The sequence below is a fragment of the Nyctereutes procyonoides genome, unplaced genomic scaffold, assembly GCF_905146905.1.
Source record: "Nyctereutes procyonoides isolate TBG_1078 unplaced genomic scaffold, NYPRO_anot_genome, whole genome shotgun sequence".
NCBI classification, from domain to species: Eukaryota; Metazoa; Chordata; class Mammalia; order Carnivora; family Canidae; genus Nyctereutes; species Nyctereutes procyonoides.
Genome location: NW_026575159.1, coordinates 39,576,362 through 39,596,359, shown reverse-complemented (window position 1 = coordinate 39,596,359; position 19,998 = coordinate 39,576,362). Strand labels below are relative to the sequence as shown.

The window sequence follows — 19,998 nt, the reverse complement described above, 5'->3', positions numbered from 1 at the left end:
TCAGCATGGTGACAAATAATTTAAAAACATTTGATTTTAGTGTTGTTTATGTTCTCAGAACAGTATGAATCTGCACATACCCAGACACACACCTTACAAACAAAGTGTGAAGGCTTAAATTTCACTTTGAATGTTATACAATATACTTAAATTGATGTGAAGGCATCAAAGGGGTTTAACTTTGGACATGGAATGAGGATACACTTATATTCTACTCTAGAATATAGAGAAATCACATTGACCTGTACATGTACATTCCACTTTTTTTTTTTTTAATCTGGTGGAGGATGATGTCAGGGATCATGAGGAAGAAAGAATTTCTGGGGAGGAATTTGTGTGGGTTATGGTGGGTGCTGAGAGAAGTTAGTTGAAGAGAGAGAAGCTTGCCTGAGCCATGAACCAGTGTATTTGATATGCAGGATATCCAGGTTCATTTTCTTATGCTACCTATTGCCCTAGAACAATACAAAAATTATTTTGAGCATTACAGAAATAGGTCATCATCAGCAATATCACCACTGTTACCACCACCAACCACACATAGGCACCCATGAACAGAAATAGGCACTCAGGTACAGTAGAAAGAACTCAAGCTTTGCAGTACACTGCTCAACCTTTGTAGCTGTGTCCTGGAGTGAAGTTAAGTAGTTACAAAGGCTTTGGCTTATTGACCTGTTCCATGAGGCTAACACAACCTACCTCATAGGGTCACTGGGGATATTAAACTAGATACTTATGAAAAATGGCCAGCAGGGGATCCCTGGGTAGCTCAGTGGTTTAGCGCCTGCCTTTGGCCCAGGGCGTGATCCTGGAGTCCCAGGATTGAGTCCCACGTCGGGCTCCCGGCATGGAGCCTGCTTCTCCCTCCTCCTGTGTCTTTGCCTCTCTCTCTCTCTCTCTCTCTCTCTCTCTCTCTCTCTCTCTCTCTCTCTCTGTCTATCATAAATAAATAAATAAATAAATCTTAAAAAAAAATGGCCAGCAAGCATAAGGTCCTCAGAATACGTCCCCTAACACCCACTTTCCTTTGTATCACTCAAAATGTGGTACCACCATTAATGTTCTTCAAAAGGGATTAGAAAGATAGGTTTGTTTGTCCTTGGGGACTTAGCAGTTCTCCTTTTGATTTAATGCTGATTTGATACCGTTCTAAGCAAAGAAATGCAATGGAAGAAAGACAGTAATGATTCTGATAATATAAAGGGCATTGTGTTTTTTTCCCTTTCTCTACAGCTAAAAAATGTGAAATCATAGGCAAATAATACATTAAGAAAGTGTGTTGTATCTTCATAGTATGAAATGTGTGACCTGCCTACTTGTCTAGTATGTTTAGATCTGAGTTCTGCATCACCTACATTGATATTTACTAATTAAAGAATGTTGGTGGGTATTACACTGAAGATTAGTAGCAAAAAGACCAACATGAGACAGTGTATAAGTAAAGGGTTTTGCTGTGTTTTTTTAAAAAAATTCTAGAATATGGCTATAGATTCTTTTTCCACAAACAATACTGTCTTTTAGCAATCACCACTAAGACCACATTCCAAAACCTTAGTGATACAAATCAGACTTCCCTTTTAGCTTTCCAAAATGTATCATCTTATTTTGAAGTGATAGGTAAAGGTATCCTTAAAGTGTTTCTTCTACTTTACCTGGCATTATTCCCAAAATAGTTTACCTTACCACAGTTTCTTGGGAAGATAGTTACCACCTATTCTCCACAGATTTGAGTGAAAGTTGATGCCTTGCTATTGACATACAGGATATACAGGTTCAAAAAATGGAACTCCTCAAGAATTCAGATATGTTACCCATTTGCAGTTTATATTTCACAGTGACAGAAGATGTTCAAATGACTTCTTTAGAAACTTTCAATTTGTTCTGGCACCAAATCCTCCTCTCCAGGGAATTAAAAATTTGATGAATTTCTTAACTTGATTAATATATCCCACCTTGCCACTGTGTATTTTTCAGTGAAAAATCTGTATTCAATTCACTGGCTCAGTAGTTGGAAATACCAATGGCACAGAACACTTCGGCAAAATGAGAAAATACAGCATAGAAATCCTAATTTCTTGTACTTTCCATATCTGAAATGGTTCTATAATGCTGAGCTACAATGTCATGTAAAGGTATAAGAATAAAGTCAGAAAGATGAAAGACCAAAAAGAACTGAGACTTGTAAAATGCTAAGGATAATAAAAAGAACTCTTAAAGCTAAGCTTGGAACAGAAAGAGCAGCAAGAAAGCACAGACGTATCTGCTATTATGGAACATGGTACAATCATAACAATAAGAGAGAACTGTTGCCTTCCCTGTTACTAGGTTAGAGGCAAAAAACAACATCTCTATTTTTTTATGTTCGATGTTAAATTTCAGGTTTTAGGCTAAAGTTATTAGCTGAATAAAGAATAAGGGAGCTTGACATCAGGAAGTACACATTAAGAAAAACTAAAGATTTTTATTTGGTTGCAGATACAAGTAGAAAATGTGATGGCTGCCAGTATAAAGCTATTTTCACTTTGGCCGTATTAACAAGAGAGTAGTAGCAAGATAAAGGGAGGTAATGAGGGTACTCTACATCATACTTGCCAGACCCTCCCTGGAATATTGTGCTGTTAGTTCTGGAGACATGTTGTAAGAAGGATGCACACCATGCTGAGTGCATTTTGATCAGAGATGGGATGGTAAGAGGTCTGGAAAATATCATGAGAATCTGTTGAAGAAACCAGAGGCATTTTGTCTGGAAGAGGAAAGACTAGGGAGGCAGTTACTGTGGGCAGCATGCTAAGTGCCTTTCTGACTTGAGTAGCGGCATGTACAACAGGTGTTGGGTCCAGAGTACAGAATTTATGCATTTCTTTTAATACATTTAAAGCAATATTTTAAAAAAATTAAAAAATACCCACCTTGAATTGTTTACCTTAGGACACAGTGAGATTCCTAAGACTGGACTGTGTTCTCATGATGGTTAGCTATCACATGTGGGAGGAACTCTTAAATGGTATTTCTGCACTGATCTGGGTTACTGGAGTATAGAACATCACAAATCCAGGAGATTTTAAGATCACTATAGGAGTTAAAGCTGGGGTTATAAACTTTCAGCTAATTAGGTATGGTTTAAGGTATGTTGGAGATCCTCTCCTGCTCTTCATCCCTCAAAAAAAAAAATCTTCATTATAAAAAAATTATTTCATTAAATAACCAGTCCATCAGGTCTTGTATATTTCTTGAGTTTTCAAAGAGACCATTATTAAAAGATATGTATCTTCAGAGGAAGCAGTAACATATGGGAATTAGTTACATACAGCTTGTCGACAGAAAGAAGAATGAGAAAGGTAGCAAGAATAAATAAGGTCTAAGTGGGCACAAATCGGTAGAAAACAAAATCCCTATAGGAAAAGAACCAAGAGTATTTTCTGCAAGGTTTTCCTGGAGATCCAACTGATAGAACCAAGGTTTCAGGTATTACTTATATGAAAGTATGGCCCAATTTTCCAAGGTGTCTATTATCATTAGAGCTTTTAATAGTACAGTTTCTGAAAGGGGTCACTAACCTAAAGCATTCAGTGTTTAATACAGAGAATTTCTGTATAACAGATGCCTATAGACATTTAGATAAAAAACCAAATTTCAGAATACTCAATTTGTGACAAAGTTTTATCAAAACCAAACCAGAGGGGTACCTGGCTGGCTCAGTTGGTGAGTTCAAGCCCCGTGTTTAGTGTAGAGATCACTTTAGAGCAAAACAAAATACAAAAAAGCAAACTAGACTTTCATGTATAGTGTAATATTGTATCATTAAATAAAATTAACTTTGGAGTGGGTTCTACTTCATAAAATGTGCTATGTTATTATTTATATTTTCACTTAATAATATTTGTTAAAGTTACATAGTTACATAGGAGATGAATATAGCTTGAGTCAAGATTTTTCTTCTAAATATTATCATTGAAATTGTATGTATTTCCATTTATCAAAATCCTAAATTAAACTTATATTTTAATATATATAAATAAATATATATGTATATTTTTAAGTGAGTTCTATTCCTAACATGGGGCTTGAAATCACAACCCTGAGATCAAGAGGCATATGCTCTATCAACTGAGCCAGCCAGGAACCCCCAAACTTATATTTTTTATTCCTCTAACTGGTTATTCCTCCTTGCTTTCTTGCTTTGGTATCCTAAGTAATAATACCACTACCATTCTTCCCCTTGGTCAAAATGAAATCTTATATTTCTCTTTTACATCTCAAGTCCAAGTCCAAACAATTGCTGAGTTCTTTCACTCTAAGAAAACGTTCATATACCTCTTTCTATCCTATTGTCATTCCTTTAGCTCATGCCTTAATTATCTTTTACATGTACTGTAATTTCTCATAATTAATATCTATACTTCCAATCTCTTTCCTCAAGAAAGCTCTCCTACACTCTGGGTACATGAGAACTTTTCCTAAAGCATACATTCTTATCAAGTAGTTCCATAGCTCAAAAACCTTCAGTGATTCAATATAGAACTATGGAAGAAGTCTAAACTAATTAATATAGCATTGAAATCTTCTATTATGTGATCCCAATCTATCTTTTCAGCTTTATCTCTTATTCCTTTTTAGGGTCATCATTCTCCAATTAATACATTGTGCTATTCATTATCTGAGAATATTCTATGCTCTCCAACAGCTGAGATAGCCTTCCTCATTTTTTTCTACTATGATTTTATCCATTTCTCAAGGTCCAGGCTTAAAGGTCTTTTCTAAATCAACCCATCAATCAATTTCTGGCTGTCTGGCTGTCTCTCTCTCTCTCTCTTTATTTATCTCTTCTTTACCCATGGAACATTCTTATCCCCTTCCCATTTATTGCACGATGCCTTAGTTTGGTTCTATACATCTCTTCTCTCTTACTGACTTAGGGTCAAGGATAGTGCTTAACAAAGACTGCAGGGTAGATCCCAAGTGTACTGTAAATGTATTTTGGTTTGATTATAAAAAATTATTGACTGCAAATTGATTATATTAAACTTCCAGGTAAATAGGCATTTAGTCTAGGGGCATTACTTCAACAGTTTGGAGCTGAGAGGGGTCACGTAGAGTGGCTACATACCTAGCATGTATTTGCATTTCTTTATAGAAACAGTGAGTATATCTGCTTCCTGGAACAGTGCAGCTCTTCTTTAGCGCAGGTAATCCCATCACACTGAAGGGAGCATCCCCTGTGTTACCTGAGGCACATGTGGGCCATCAGCCACAGCCACAGCCACCTCACCCAGATGCTCTGATGCCACATGACACTGTGATCTGCCGGGCAAGAAAAGGGTAGGGATCCATCTCTCACTGCCTTCACTGAGGGTAGTGGGAGGTGCTGCCAGCTACTAAACTGGATGGCATGGGCCCCTTCTCTTTTACTATTGGAGAAACGGTCTGTCTGGGGAACCACTTCTCCAATGACTTCACTTCCTGAGCCCACTTTCCACTTCCTGGAAACTCCAGGGTAATTCCCGTGATTCAGCCAGTCATGGCAATACACTTCTCCTTGCTAGAAATTTCTTTGGGGATATGTAACTGAATTCTGGTCAACAGAAAAATGAAAGAAAATTTGGTAAAGTGATTTTATTCTTAAAAACAGGGACACCTGGGTGGTTCAGTGGTTGAGCATCTCCCTTTGACTCAGGTTGTGATCCTGGAGTCTTAGGATTGAGTTCCACAACTGCTCCTTGTAGGGAGCCTGCTTTTCCCTCTGCCTGTGTCTCTGCCTCTCTCTGTGTGTCTCTCATGAATAAATAAATAAAATCTTAAAAGAGAGAGAGAGAGAGATTGAGAGAAAGAGAAAGTCTATTTGGCTTTTGTCGCATCTGAAGGTTCCATCCAGAACCATAGCTGCTGTCTTGCAACTCTAGCAGGTGCCATCCCTTGGACATTGGTGGCACCCTGAAAGTTGAAAGCAGAAAGACAGCATGAACCAGGGAACTGGATAACATTGTCCCAGTGCAGAGGTCACCCTACCATAAGAGTTTTTCTTGTGTGGCAAAATACATCTTCCTCACTCTTTGAGCCAGTTGAGCAGACGGTTTCTATTATTGTAGCTAGAGATACCCTGACACATCAGACTTCATGTTGGCATCAGGCACCTTGCTCAGGTGGCAGACGTTAATCGTTGTCAGAGCGTCAGGGGAGAAGGACATTGTTTACAGGGTCTGCTTAAAATTTTGTGCTGGGCTGTTGCTAGGTCCTCGATCTGGTAAGTTATAATCTTAAAATACACTGCACTTTTCCTTTTGCAACAATTATCAAACCTAGAGTTACTAATGTTTTTCCTCTTCACTAGTTTAAAAGCTCCATGAGGGCAGTGACTACATGCACCAGGAGAACCTAGCACAGGGAGGGCACACAGGTGTTCAGTAAGAAGGTGCTCAGCAATTATCTGTGAAACACGAATGAGTAAATGAATATACAAAATAACAACAACATTCTCCTTATTTCCTTTGCTCACACTCCCATGCCCTGATTCCTTCTCAGTTCATGCCTTCAAAAATAAGCTATGTCCTGCATTTGAGGAGACAGGAAAGAAGAGGGGAGGAAGTTACCTTTATAGCTACTGTCTGCTCTCTCGGTGGTGAAGGGGAAAGGAGACAATTCTTAAAGGTAACCTATGAAATAATTTCATAAAGAAAAAAACTACAGTTATCTCCTGGATTGCATATTGGCTCAAAATATTGTTTAAAAAAATGTTCAGAATCATTTTAGAACCGGAATGAAGCTTCGGATTGATTCAGTATAACCAAGCAGAGCAAAGATTTACCAATCAACTATCTCAAGGCCCTCATTTTTCAAAAGAGGAACTGAGAGCTACTGTCACCAAGATCTGCACTGGTCTTCCTTATTCTTCATGATGTAATAAATAATTGAATGCAGACAGTTACATTCAACAGCAACAAAAAGGATATTTTCCTGGCAATGTCGTTCCCACTCGGTAATCAGTGTAGCTCTTGCTTGGATGAAAGTTGAAAATAAAAACAAGACCTGCTCTCTCAAAAGCGATGATCTTATTGCCTTCATGCTTTTCACTCACATAGGCCTGCAAGAATTAACACATATATTACATTATGACATTATAGATGCTGTTATAAGCAAATTATAAAATTGTTTTTGTCCTTATTAGTAACCTTGTTATTAAGCCAACAAATGAAAATGTACTATATTTTTTGAAACTGTTGCAATTTGCCCTATCAAACTCTACACTAATAAAAGTCTCAAAAACAGCTTAAAGAGTCTAAAAATCTCACTAGCCATTGACAACTTCAGACAAAGCATAGAGGATTAGCATTGTGGCTCAGGTTTTAAGAACACAGTACCTATTACACATAAAGTGTGTGTGTGAGTGTATACTGGATCTGTTTACAAGTGAATTTTCTTTAAGATTTTTAGTCCCCAGATCAATGAGGTAAGGTACATGAAATTACTTTAAAAAATGTAACATTGTTATTGTACTGAGATTTCTGAAGTTGTAGTTATCTTAAAAACTTTACCTTATTGCACACCTTTGTTAGATCCAATGGCAACCTAATGTTCTTTACAATATATCTTTTTTTTCTAATAAAAGGGAAGATCTGAAAAGAAATTATATCTACAAAGTCTCCCATTTTATAACCCATGTTTTATAGTAGGCAGTGAGAAGCCTTTGCTTTTTCAACACCAACCTCTTGCAGCTCCAGCTTTGAAAGACTTATTTCCATGCATATCAGCACCACCACTCTTAGTAATTTAGCAATGTGAACTAAGGCTCTAGAGTAAACAGCATGCCTTTTGGTATTCAACATTGTTCCTGTTGAAAAGGAGCATCATTTTGCTCTCTCTTCTGGAAATTGCATTACTAATAAACGTGATTAGGGCATTCGTGTCATGTAGCCAATCTTGGTGAATATATAAGTACCTTTGTTCAACCATTAAAAAAAAATCATAGATACCAAAGTAAAAACACATCAACAGTAATTTCAAACAGCACCAGTAAAAAGTAAATGGATTATAAGTAACACATACTATATGCTAATTTTTGCAAGGGAAAAAAAGCCGGTATAAAATTTGCACCTGTTAATTACATTTTCTAAAACTTATTGAAAACTGAGACTTTAATTCCAGAGGAGAGTCAGGCTCATGAAAAATACAAAACAGCATGCAGGTCTAACGGCATCTATTGAGATGACAAGTTAGAGACCAGTAAAGGAAGGGGCCAAAAAAAAAAAAAAAAAAAGGAATAAAGAAATCTACATGTTGTCAAAGTAGTCTCTTTATGACAGCAAAATTATTTATATAAAGAAAACCAGTCAAAACAATTAAGATGTTTCCACAGCAATTTCCAAAATGGACTCCATGCTGAGCTTTTGTTATTTTAACCAATTGAAATAAAAATTACTAAATTTAACCAACAACAAACTAAACAGGAAAGTAAGCAGGGCATTGTGCTTAAGATTTTCATTATCTGTTGGAGAGACTTCAGTGACATGTTTTGACAACCTGAAGTATGTTTCAGGGCACTACACACTGAATAATAAAGTAGTGTTTAAAAGATCCGCATATAGATTTAAATCGATTGCCATTCCAAGCATGTACAACACTGGTGACTAAAACATAACATTTAGAATAAAGAGCTTACCTGTGGAGCTGAAAGCCAACCACATCTTTCTTCCAATTTATTCATATCTCTGTCAAAGTTATTTAGGAACTTATAGCGAAGGAGGTCATCGTCAGTTAAATGAAATTGCCTTCGGGCATAATGATAACTCTCATTATTTCCTTTTCTTGGGAAGTCTAACCATTCAGGATGCCCAAACTCATTACCTGTGTTAAAAAAAATTATATATATATATATATATATATATATATATATATGCGCCTCACCCAGTAATATTAGCATTTCTTACTAAGGTGACTCTGTAATTTTACAAGTTAAAGTCCTTAAAATCTGTTTAGGTTAGAATTTACTACAGCTGTGCCCTGTGAAGGATATACGACCAACCTCAGTTCAAAAACAGCACAGCGTAGCCCAATGAGTAGTGACCGCATCTGAACTCAGAATACCAGGGGCCAGTTCTAGCCCAGGCCTGCGGCCTGTGGGACGCGCCTTCTTCCCCTCATGCATGAACTGAGAAATCTATCTCTATCATACTTAAATCCTCTATGAAACAATCTCTTATATCTCAGAGTAATTTCTGAAGTTGCTTTTCCATAATTTCTGTAATGTATACAATGCTTTATTCCCCAAGGCTTTTGATCCTCAGTGGGACTCTTCATTATATCTAACTCACAGATGAGAAATCCAAAGTTTTAGACAGTTAAGAGATTTGCCCAAGCTCACACAGATAATAAGTGCAAAAGCAACCATTAAAATTTAGTTCTGATTAAAATCCAAAAATTTTAATGAGGTTCTTTCTACTTCATCCACAGAATAGACAGGTACATTTTAAACTTCAGGTGCCAGGGATCCCTGGGTGGCTCAGCAGTTTGGCACCTGCCTTTGGCCCAGGGCGTGATCCTCAAGTCTCGGGATCGAGTCCCACATGGGGCTCCCTGCATGGAGTCTGCGTCTCCCTCTGCCTGTGTCTCTGCCTCTCTCTCTCTCTCAATGTGTCTCTCATGAATAAATAAAATAAAATATTTTTAAAAAAGTAAATTAAAAAATAAACTCCAGGTGACACAGAAACCCAAGTCATCACTCTTATTACTCATTTTTCCTATTTTTTTCATTTTTCCTATTTCTTTCTCAGATCTACACGTTACCATTAGATGTGTATCTTTAATTTCAAATGTATCTGCATGCATGTGCATGTGTGTAGCTAGGACACTTGATTTGGAACCATTTAAATATTATTTGTCACTATAATGATAAGAACCAGAAACTCAATACATTGAAAAAAGTGAAATAAAATAGTAACACAAAAATATTATCCATTGTCAAAATTAAATTTAGATATTGGTTGTCTAGTAGACTGGATCCTATTGTTGTCCCTAAGGTGGATTTCTAACTTTACAGTTTCTTTTTTCCCTTACAAATTAAATACTGCTTTCCAAAATCTACTTTGATTTGCCACTTTAATGCTGCAATTTTCTAAGCCATGAACTTCTCTTTTGTGTCAGAAAGTATAGCCAATATAAGAATGTCCTATTTTATTTAAAGATTTTATTTATTTATTCATAAGAGACAGAGAGAGAGACAGAGACAGAGACACAGGCAGAGAGAAAAGCAGGCTCCCTAAGGGGAGCCCAATGTGGGACTTGATCCTGGGACTCCAGGATCATGCTCTGAGCTGAAGGCAGATGCTCAACCACTGAACCACCCAGGAGTCCCAAGAATGTCCTATTTTAAAGAAACTAATGTATTAATATTCTAATAAAAACTAGTAAACTAGGGTGTAATTCAAAATGATTTATTGTAGGATTGCTTTAAATGGTAAACTTTGCTAAGAAACACTGGAATTTGCTTTGAACTTTTTGGGACTGTAGTCATCAAAATAAAAATAGCATCCAAACAAATATGTCTGCTACAGTTTCGTAAGAATTCAAGTATCTACAAATATTTTGCTAAATTCTAGTATTTCAGCCTACATAACACTTCTTGCAATTTTACCTACTATGTGACAGAGGAGGGGGGTGAAATTCTGACTCTGTTGACTTGAGGATGAATTCTTTACCCCTGCCATAGGGTAGTCATAGCCAGCCTGCTCTCTCATCCACTCCACTGGCAAACTCATACACCTTCAGGATGGTAAGGAGCACATTCCTTACTGATAAGGAAAATTGTATGTTTTAAGTACTAGTAAGATTTCAACTAGTGGAGAACTTTAGAAAGACTAGAAATGATACGAGGTAGCTCAAGTATAGTAGCCTACAAACTAGGTCCAGGCTTTCTATTAGCACAATACTTTTATTTTGGTATGACTGTGAACTCTGGGTTGACTACAGAATTAAATTTTTTTTTCTGATTTTATTTATTTATTCCTGAGAGACACAGAGTGACACAGGCAGAGACACAGGCAGAGGGAGAAGCAGGCTCCATGCAGGGAGCCTGATGTGGGACTCGATCCTGGGTCTCCAGGATCAGGCCCTGAGATGAAGGCAGATGCTCAACCACTGAGCCACCCAGGTGTCCCTGGGTTGACCACAGTATTAATAAGCAATTCCTTTCGCCTTTTCTGGGGGAGAATGTTACATCACTGTCATCATGATCATCACACTAGAGGCAGCAGGCATATATTTAATGTCTGCTTAGTATTTGTTAGGCACATGCATTGTACGTCAATTTATTCTTTCCATCTTCAGCAACACTAAAGTAGGTAGTATTATTGTTGCAAGTTTCTAAGTAAGGAAGCTGAGTCACAGACATTTATTCAGTACTGGGACCAAGAACCCAGACAGTCTGGTTTCAGCACCCTGACTCTTACTACTCCAGCATATCATCAGAAATAAATACCATGGAAATACCATGCAAAGAACGACCAACCTCCCATACATGGGCAGAGACTCCAAGCTAATGGAATGTCATGTGCAGAAGTAAGAAGGTGAGATGTAGTGAGGAGTCTGGTTTAGCTATCTATCAAAAAGGGTTAGTGGTGATAAAAGATGAGACAAACAAGATGAAGTTAGATTAGGATAGGCCTCAGAAAATTAGGACATTACATTGCAGGCAATAGGGAACTAAAGGCTATTTTCTAAGTAGGGGAATGAGAAATTCAGATGCATTTATTATTAAAACAGCTATAAAGCTGTGAAAAGACACTGGATATTGAGGATAGTTAAACAGAAAAGCTAACATGGAATCCAAAGTATAAAGTAAGAGATGACAAGATGCAGTGGGAATGAGGAAAAGAATGATTCAAATAACATGTCTTGTACACAGCTGGCAGGAATGTAAATTGATATAGGCACTGTAATAAACAGTATGGAGGTTCGTCAAAAAATTAAAAGTAGAATTACTGTACGAGCCAATAATTCTACTACTAGGTATTTATTCAAAGAAAACAAAAACACTATATCTGAAAGGTATATGTGCCCCTATGTTTATTGGGGCATTATTTACAATTGCCAAGATAAGGAAGCAACGTGTCAATTGATAAACGAATAAGGAAGAAGTGGTATATGTATGTATGTGTATGTATGTATGTGTGTGTGCGTGTGTGTGTGTGTGTGCATGGGGGAAAAACAAGGAATATTATGCAGGCATAAAACGGATGAGGTTGTGTCACTTGCAACATTATGGATGGACCTAGAGGATATTATGCTAAATGAAACAAGCCCGATTGAGAAAGACAAATACCATACGACTTCACTCAGATGTAGAATGTAAAAAAAAAAAAAAAAGAATAAACCACAAAAGCAAAATCAGAAATACAGAAGTACAAACTAATGGTTGTTGGGGCAGGATGGGCAAAACAGGTGAAGGCAATGGGAGATACAGGTTCCAGTTATGTAATGAATAAATCACAAGAATGAAAGGCACAGCATAAGGAACAGAGTCAATGATATTATAATAGTGTTACATGGTACTAGATGGTAGCTAAGCATGTGATGAGCACTGTATAATGTATACATTTGTCAATCACTACGTTGTACACCTGAAGCTTAATGTAACATTGTGTGTCAACCATACTTAACTCAAACCAATCAACCAACCAAACAAAAAAACAAGTGACATTTCTGAGGAGGCAAACAACAGGATTTGATGACTGCCTGATGAATGTAGGTTGTAAAGAAAAGGGAATTCTGAGTGCAGTTGTAAAGTTTCAAGCTCACGTGACTGAGTAGTGCCCGCATTAACCACACTGGGGAAATACAGTGATGGGGGAAGTGTGTGGGAGGAAGATAATGCGTTTTTTGGGCATGCTAAATTAAACATCGGAAGAATACACAAGCATTCATGGATATATGGTACCATTGAGAAAAACAAGGTACTGCAATTCAGTAGAGAACTGGGGATGAGGACCGAGAGCAATTTGTTAAGGCCTCCATAAGAAACAGTGGTTGCAGCCACAAAAGGACAAAGGCAAATGGACAGCATCCTAAGGAACTGCAGGCAGAGATTAATTAGAAAAGACTGAGGAATGATGGTTAGCAAAGTAAGGGGGACATCAACAACTATATATATATATATATATATATTTATAGATATATTTATATTTATATATGGATGAAACAAATATATATATATCATCCTTTTTGAAATATATATATAAAATATATATACCATCCTTTTTGAAACTCTTCTTAGCCTTCTATATATAGAAGAGTTTCAAAAAGGATGGTCAGTGACAAATGCTACAAACACACACAAAACCCAAAACCCAGACCTTGCTATATTACCACCCATTTGGTATAGGAATGAAATAATGTACAGCCGTGCTTTTCAATCTATAGTATGCTCTAGAGCAAGCATACAGATTCCAAGGAAGCTTGTTAAAAATGTCATCGTCCCTATGAACATTCATTACCTGATTCATTCCCTTTGGAGCCAGTCCCAGGCAGAAATCTACATTTTCATCAATTTCCCTGTACTGAAAGTAGGTGGGCTAAAGGCCATTTCCTGAAGGTAGGAGAGTACAGATTTGAAAGTTCTTTTATATGTCTAAGGAGAAGGCAGTTAATGTAACATGATGCCCATGGACACAGCGAGATTTGGGTTTTAATTCGAGTGAGCCACTTACAAGTGAATTTAGGCAATTTAATCTCTCTGGTGCTCAGTTTACTCATCTATAAGACAGGACAATATGTTTCATAAAAGCTCTTTTAAGATTCAAACATGGTTGGGATCCCTGGGTGGCGCAGCGGTTTGGCGCTTGCCTTTGGCCCAGGGCGCGATCCTGGAGACCCGGGATCGAATCCCACGTCGGGCTCCCGGTGCATGGAGCCTGCTTCTCCCTCTGCCTGTGTCTCTGCCTCTCTCTCTCTCACTGTGTGACCATCATAAATAAATAAAAATTAAAAAAAAAAAAAAAAAGATTCAAACATGGTAAATGAGGCACTGGGCACAGGGTCTGGCAGCCATCAGCTTTCATGTATGGAAGCTTTTATGTTACACATGTCTACTTATTATGGATATTGTTCAGGAAAGAATTACCTACAGGGTAATAGATGAGAGTTATAATAAAGCTAAAATCAGAGTGAAGGAACTGACCAGCCCTACTGTGCAGCAAACATACAAGTAACTGGGATGAATTCAACAGGCAACTAGTGAGGTTGGCTCTTCTTGACTTAGTTTTCATAGTGCAATTTTATTCCTTCCTTTAAAGTCCTGAAATTGTACACTGATGCATTTATTCATATTTTAATAATACAAATAAATTTCCCTGAGCCCAGTGTTAATGACCTTTGAGTTATCCACTATTTTAGATTTTTAAGAGGCATAACTGAATATGAAAATAATTTTGCTACAAGACACCCACAGGGATGGAGCAAACCAGATTGCTACGTTAGGAATCCCCTCTTCAGTCTCTTCCTTCATTATTCTTACATGTTCATCTTACAAAACCTCTGAACAAGCTCTCAAGGAGAGAGTGTATTTAAAGTATATATTTATAGTATATATATTCTTAGTATATGTATAACATAATACAATAGACAGCATGTACATTTATATACCTTACTTATATGGCATATTTATTACTTATTTTCTATATTATATATACTTGTATATATGGTATATAGTTGATTATATTCCACTTAACATTTTAGGAACCTTCTAAAACTAGAGTTCTCCCTCAGCTGGAACACTACTGACATTTGAAGCTTCCCATCTTCTGATTTCTCTCTACCCTTCCCGAAAATATGACCTCAGGTTATAGCTTTTGTTGCTTACAATCTTTTCTAACTGTCTCAGGTAGACTAAGAAGTAAAAATGTAAAAATGTAAAAAATGTAAAAATGTAAATTCTCCACTGTATGGTTTATTTGCTCTCTTGGTATTCCTCCTTGGAAGTATAGTTTTCATTAGTATAGAATCGAATAGTTTGACCAAAACTACTTAGAATGGTATGAACCCATCTCACAATCTGATTAAAAGCTAAGTATCTGCTCTCCAGAAACACACACACGTGCACACACACAGACACACACACACACACAGGATAAAACCTTAAGGGTTCACAAATTCCACAAGAAAACTAATACAATGTGAAATCACATTGTCACGATTTATCTCTAACATTCTAGCATGAAAATTCACATCCTTATGATCTATAGCATACATTAGGACTTAAGAATAGTGCAATTATAATGAGGTAAGATGTACAAATTAGAAGAGTATAAAACACAAGTATGTGACAATAAATATTAGTCACTATTATTATGGTATTATATATTCTCTTATTTTATTATATAAGTAACAAACACACAGACACATTTTTTTTAATATACATACACAATCTAAAATCTTATAAAATAGCTGCTTGCTATGGTCTGAATGTTACTGTCCCCCCAGAATTCCTGTTGCAATCCTAATCCTCACTGTGAGGGTATTAGGAGGTGGGGACTTTGGCAGATGCTTATGTCATGAGGGTGGAGCCATCATGAATAGGATTAACGTTCTTCTAAATAAGACTCCACAGAGCTCCCTAGACCCTTCCACAAAGTGAGGATACAACTAAAAGTCTGGGAATGGGAAGGGGGTCCTCATTCAACCATCCTGGCCCTTGGACTTCCAAAATCCATAAAGCATGAGAAATAAATTTCTGTTTTTTATCATAATCTACCATGTCTATGGTATTTTGTTATAGCAGCCCAAGTGGACTAAGATACCACTGCTTTTCTTCTGGTCAATATATTATTTATTTTCTATATCTATAACTATAAGCCTACATTTCTCTATCCATACATATCCATCAACCCATCTATCTTATCTACAACTTGTTTTGAACAAAAATAGAGTTATATTGCTATTTTGAATTTTGATATTAGCATTTTCCATGTCGAGAAGTATACCTCCTCCATGATGGCACCTCTTAGGTGCATACAACACAATTTTATTTAATCATTTTCCTCATGTTAGCCATTTTGGCTTTCTTTACTACTTTAGTATTATAAAACATTGGCAATCTTATAAATCCATCTCTGTACACTTGTCTAGTATCTCCCTAAGAAAACTAAATATGTAGAATACTTGTTGAGAAGGTAAAAAGCAGATATGATTTTAAAAGATAATATTTCCCATTTTGAACATTAATCATTTGAAGACACAGGTACAAGTTAACAAATTGTTACTGGAAATAATGTTCAACACACACACAATATTATATTCCTTAATGTATATGTTAATTTTTCATCATTTAAACTTAAGATTTCATTTTATTGCACTCCAAGACTTGTCAATTTTAAACATTCATCTTTTTAATAGCATAACTAAAATTAGTAACAATAAAAAAGCTTATTACATGAGATGAAGTTAAGTGCTTGGAAAAATAAAGGAAAAAGATGAAAGCAAGACAAATGTTTGGTGTTATAGTCCAATTTAGGATTTTTTATGTATTTGGATTTTCACTTCATTTATCCTTTGTTAAGTATAAATTCACTACTTTAATATATATACCAATATGCATATTTATATGTTATGGAATACAAAATTGAAATTCTAAGTTAGAAAAAAGAGCTATTTAAAAAAATTCAAGATATGATGAAGACCCTATTCTATTAGAGAATTATTTATTAATCTCTATTAGAGACTAATTTAGATCTTCTGAAAATCTTTTCCTGGAGAGGCTTCTTTTTAAACTGGAAGACATAGAAAGTTGCAAACAACAAAGAAATAGATAGAAAAATTACATTAGTGATTGCAGACAAAACATTCTACAGGGTGGCTTTGAATGTTATCTCTGTTGTAAATGAGCTGACAAGGGGCAAATTAAGTTTAATGTAGACAAACGCAACATTAAATTTCATATTTGGTTCAAAACTGTAAACACAAGCATAAAATAAATGGAAGCAAATCACAGAAAGACTTTCAAAGTGACCTTGGAATAATAGTGAACCATTCTCAGACTGAACAAAGAAAACTGGAAAATGCCCGTTAGTATCTTATACTAGCTCACAGCTCACAAACCTAATGAAGAAAAATACTATCATTAAAACAAGTTAAGAATGTTCTTCTCAGCTATGGTCTACAAATTACTTAGGGAATGTGGCAGCACTTGAGACAGTACAGTGAAATATGGCCACCCAAATAAGCTTATAACTAAGGGCTGCTATATAAAGATAGATAAGAAATCTAAATGTATTCAGGTGATGGCAAAAAAAGGTAGTTGATTTGTTTTAGTATAGATAACCTGCTGGAATAGGAAACACATAATATGAATAAGTAATTTAACAAAACAAAAAATATATGTAGGTATATATATTTCTAAATTATATAAAATGTTATGTAAACATGCATATATAATATGTGTATATATTCCTCAATGAATGCAACAGGCATTTGTAACTTGGAGCTCATGTATTGATTTCCTGTTATTTCATGTGAAACATTGTATGCATGTTCATCTGTGTGTTTTTCTGAGGACAGAGAAAGGTTTCCTTTACGTTTTCCAGGAACCTGAGCCTTAAAAAGGGTAAGTACCACTTATTGTATTAGAATATTAGTAACTAAAGAATGGGTCAGAGGTAAATTTCTAAGCTATATAAAAAATAAAAAAAAAAGTGAAAGCCTAAATTGAGGGAAGCATTTTTCAAACCTTGGGCTGGTTTATTCAACAGATAAGAAGCTTAGTAACTCTAGCACAAAGAGGCAAAGACTGTGACATTTGGGAACAATACTTCCAAATCAAAAATATGCATTGCAAGTAACCTGGCACTAACCATCAAAGGAGATATTTCTACTTGTTAAGTTATGATTATGATCACTAATGTAATACATAGAATGTTACTTATTTCAGAATGAAGGGAAGACAGTAATTTTTTGAGCTGTCACTTGGGATACTTTGTAAGAAAATTCACAGTTCATGCCGTGATTCACTGCATTCACTGTAATAACAGAACTCGGTGCTTCCAGATATGAGAAGACAGAAAGCTCTGGGTAATAAGTAACCTTAAAACCAAAACAGGGAAGCAAGTGACTAACATTGCTATAATTAATGATTCCAGAAAATTCTACCGAGTTTCTTCTCTCCATTTCCTCTGTAAACAGCACCATTCGTGTCTGGTTAATTGTGTAAAACCTCTAGGCACAAAATTCCTATTGGGATTGCTTTTCCTGTAATTAATTTTTTGCTGTTTGATGTAAAGGTCCAAACTATAAATTGACATGAAGTCAGCTGGTACAGTGATGGAATTTGAGACAATACAACTAATGAAAAAAGCCCCAGCTCTATTAGCTGAACATTTTGATTAGCAGGTTTGTGTGTTTTGTTTCTCCAAACTGTAATGCATACTAATTTTACCTAGGAATTAATTAAAGCCTATCACAGCCTCCGTGCTGTGGATATGATGTAACTCCTTGTTGAAACTATGCTTATGTATATATGAGAATAAGGTACAGTCCTCCCAAGAATGTATAAAACTTTAGTTCCTACTCCTCTTAAGTGTACTGAAGACCAACTCTTAAAAGGAAGTATCTGTTTTCAAATCAAATGCTTTGGTTTTCCTCCAGTCTTTTACTGGGTGTTCAACTCTTCAAAGGGTGGGGCACAGCATAGAATATTTTTCCAAATCAGAGACTGTGGTATTCCTTTTTACAAAAATCACCTTGCTATCATTCCTCTGACCCACTTTTGATACTGATTAATATGGCTCTGAGCAGGGGCCACACCTAATTTTTTTTGTTTCCTCCATAGTATGCTCCACTACATTAAACCTACAACAGGGGCTGCCTTAATATTTGTTAAAGTTGGATTATTCCCTCTACAATTGTTAAAGAGCTAATATCATCTCTTTTGAGACACAGAGAGGCAGAGACATAGGCAGAGACAGAAGCAGGCTCCCTGCAGGGAGCCCGATATGAGACTCAATCCCAGGACCCCGGGATCACGACCTGAGCCGAAGGTAGACGCTCCACCGCTGAGCCCCCCAGGTGACCCTCCTGAAAGACTATTTTGAAATCAAATGCTTTGGTCTCTAGGTCTCCAGGTTCTCTTGTGGGGTCCCTCTCGTGCACATTCCTCCTTTAAAAAGTACAAGTAATTTATTATATTCTGAGCCCCAGGACTTGCTCTATTGGTCATATGCACAACTGTAATACAAGATTATAACTTCAGAAGTACTGAAGTGCATCCTGCATGTCAGACAGCCTGTTTGATGTAGGTCAGCATGAGGCGAGAATACTAGCAAATCTCCTCATGTTCATGCCTCTACCCACATAAAGATGTGGAGGTGCCTGGGTGGCTGAATCAGTTAAGTGTCTGCCTTTGACTCAGGTCATGATCCCAGGGTCCTGGGGTCCAGCCCCAGGTCAGTGCTGCACTCAGCATGTAGCCTGCTTCTCCCTCTGCACCAAACCCCCATTCATGCTCTCTCCCTCAAGTGAATAAATAAAAATCTTAAAAAAAAAAAAAAAAAAAGAAGAAGATGTGAAGGCATTGAGATGGTGGCACAGAAAAGTAGAGAGGACAGGCCTAGAACTCTGCCGGTATGCAGGCGGCAGGGGAATGGCCATCTTAGAAAGTCCATCTTGGAATTCTAGAAATTACTTGTGGTGTTAAGAAACAAAAAACACCTTTGCATACTAGGCACTTAGTGGCTTTTACAAACCTGTGGGGTAACTGATGCCCCGGGAGTGGATGGAATTGCCTGGGAAGAACAAGCAGGAAAGAGTAGAGTGGGACAAGGCCCAAGGAACCCTCCCATGGCAGGTAGGGCCTAGAGGAAGAGAGGCCTGGAAGGAGGCCTGAGGAGAAAAGGCCAGTGAGAGAGAAGAGGATCCAAGAAGAAACAATGGTCAGTGGTAATAGGAGCTGGTAGTTGAAGTAAAACCTGAAGAATAAATACACTGAGTAATAAGAGAACATTCGTGAACGGAAAGGAAGCAATG

The 19,998-nt window shown here is 36.8% G+C and overlaps 1 protein-coding gene across 1 annotated transcript in view; it reads right to left on the bottom strand.

Annotated features, from left to right (window-relative positions):
* Window positions 1-19,998, bottom strand: part of GBE1 (1,4-alpha-glucan branching enzyme 1) — a 262,520-nt gene that overhangs the window by 26,363 nt on the left and 216,159 nt on the right. The window contains exons 14-15 of the mRNA XM_055314062.1: window positions 8,654-8,838; window positions 6,948-7,078 (exon numbers count right to left, since the gene is read on the bottom strand). Of these exons, the coding sequence (XP_055170037.1) occupies window positions 6,948-7,078; window positions 8,654-8,838 (316 nt within the window). The remainder of the gene's footprint in view (window positions 1-6,947; window positions 7,079-8,653; window positions 8,839-19,998) is intronic.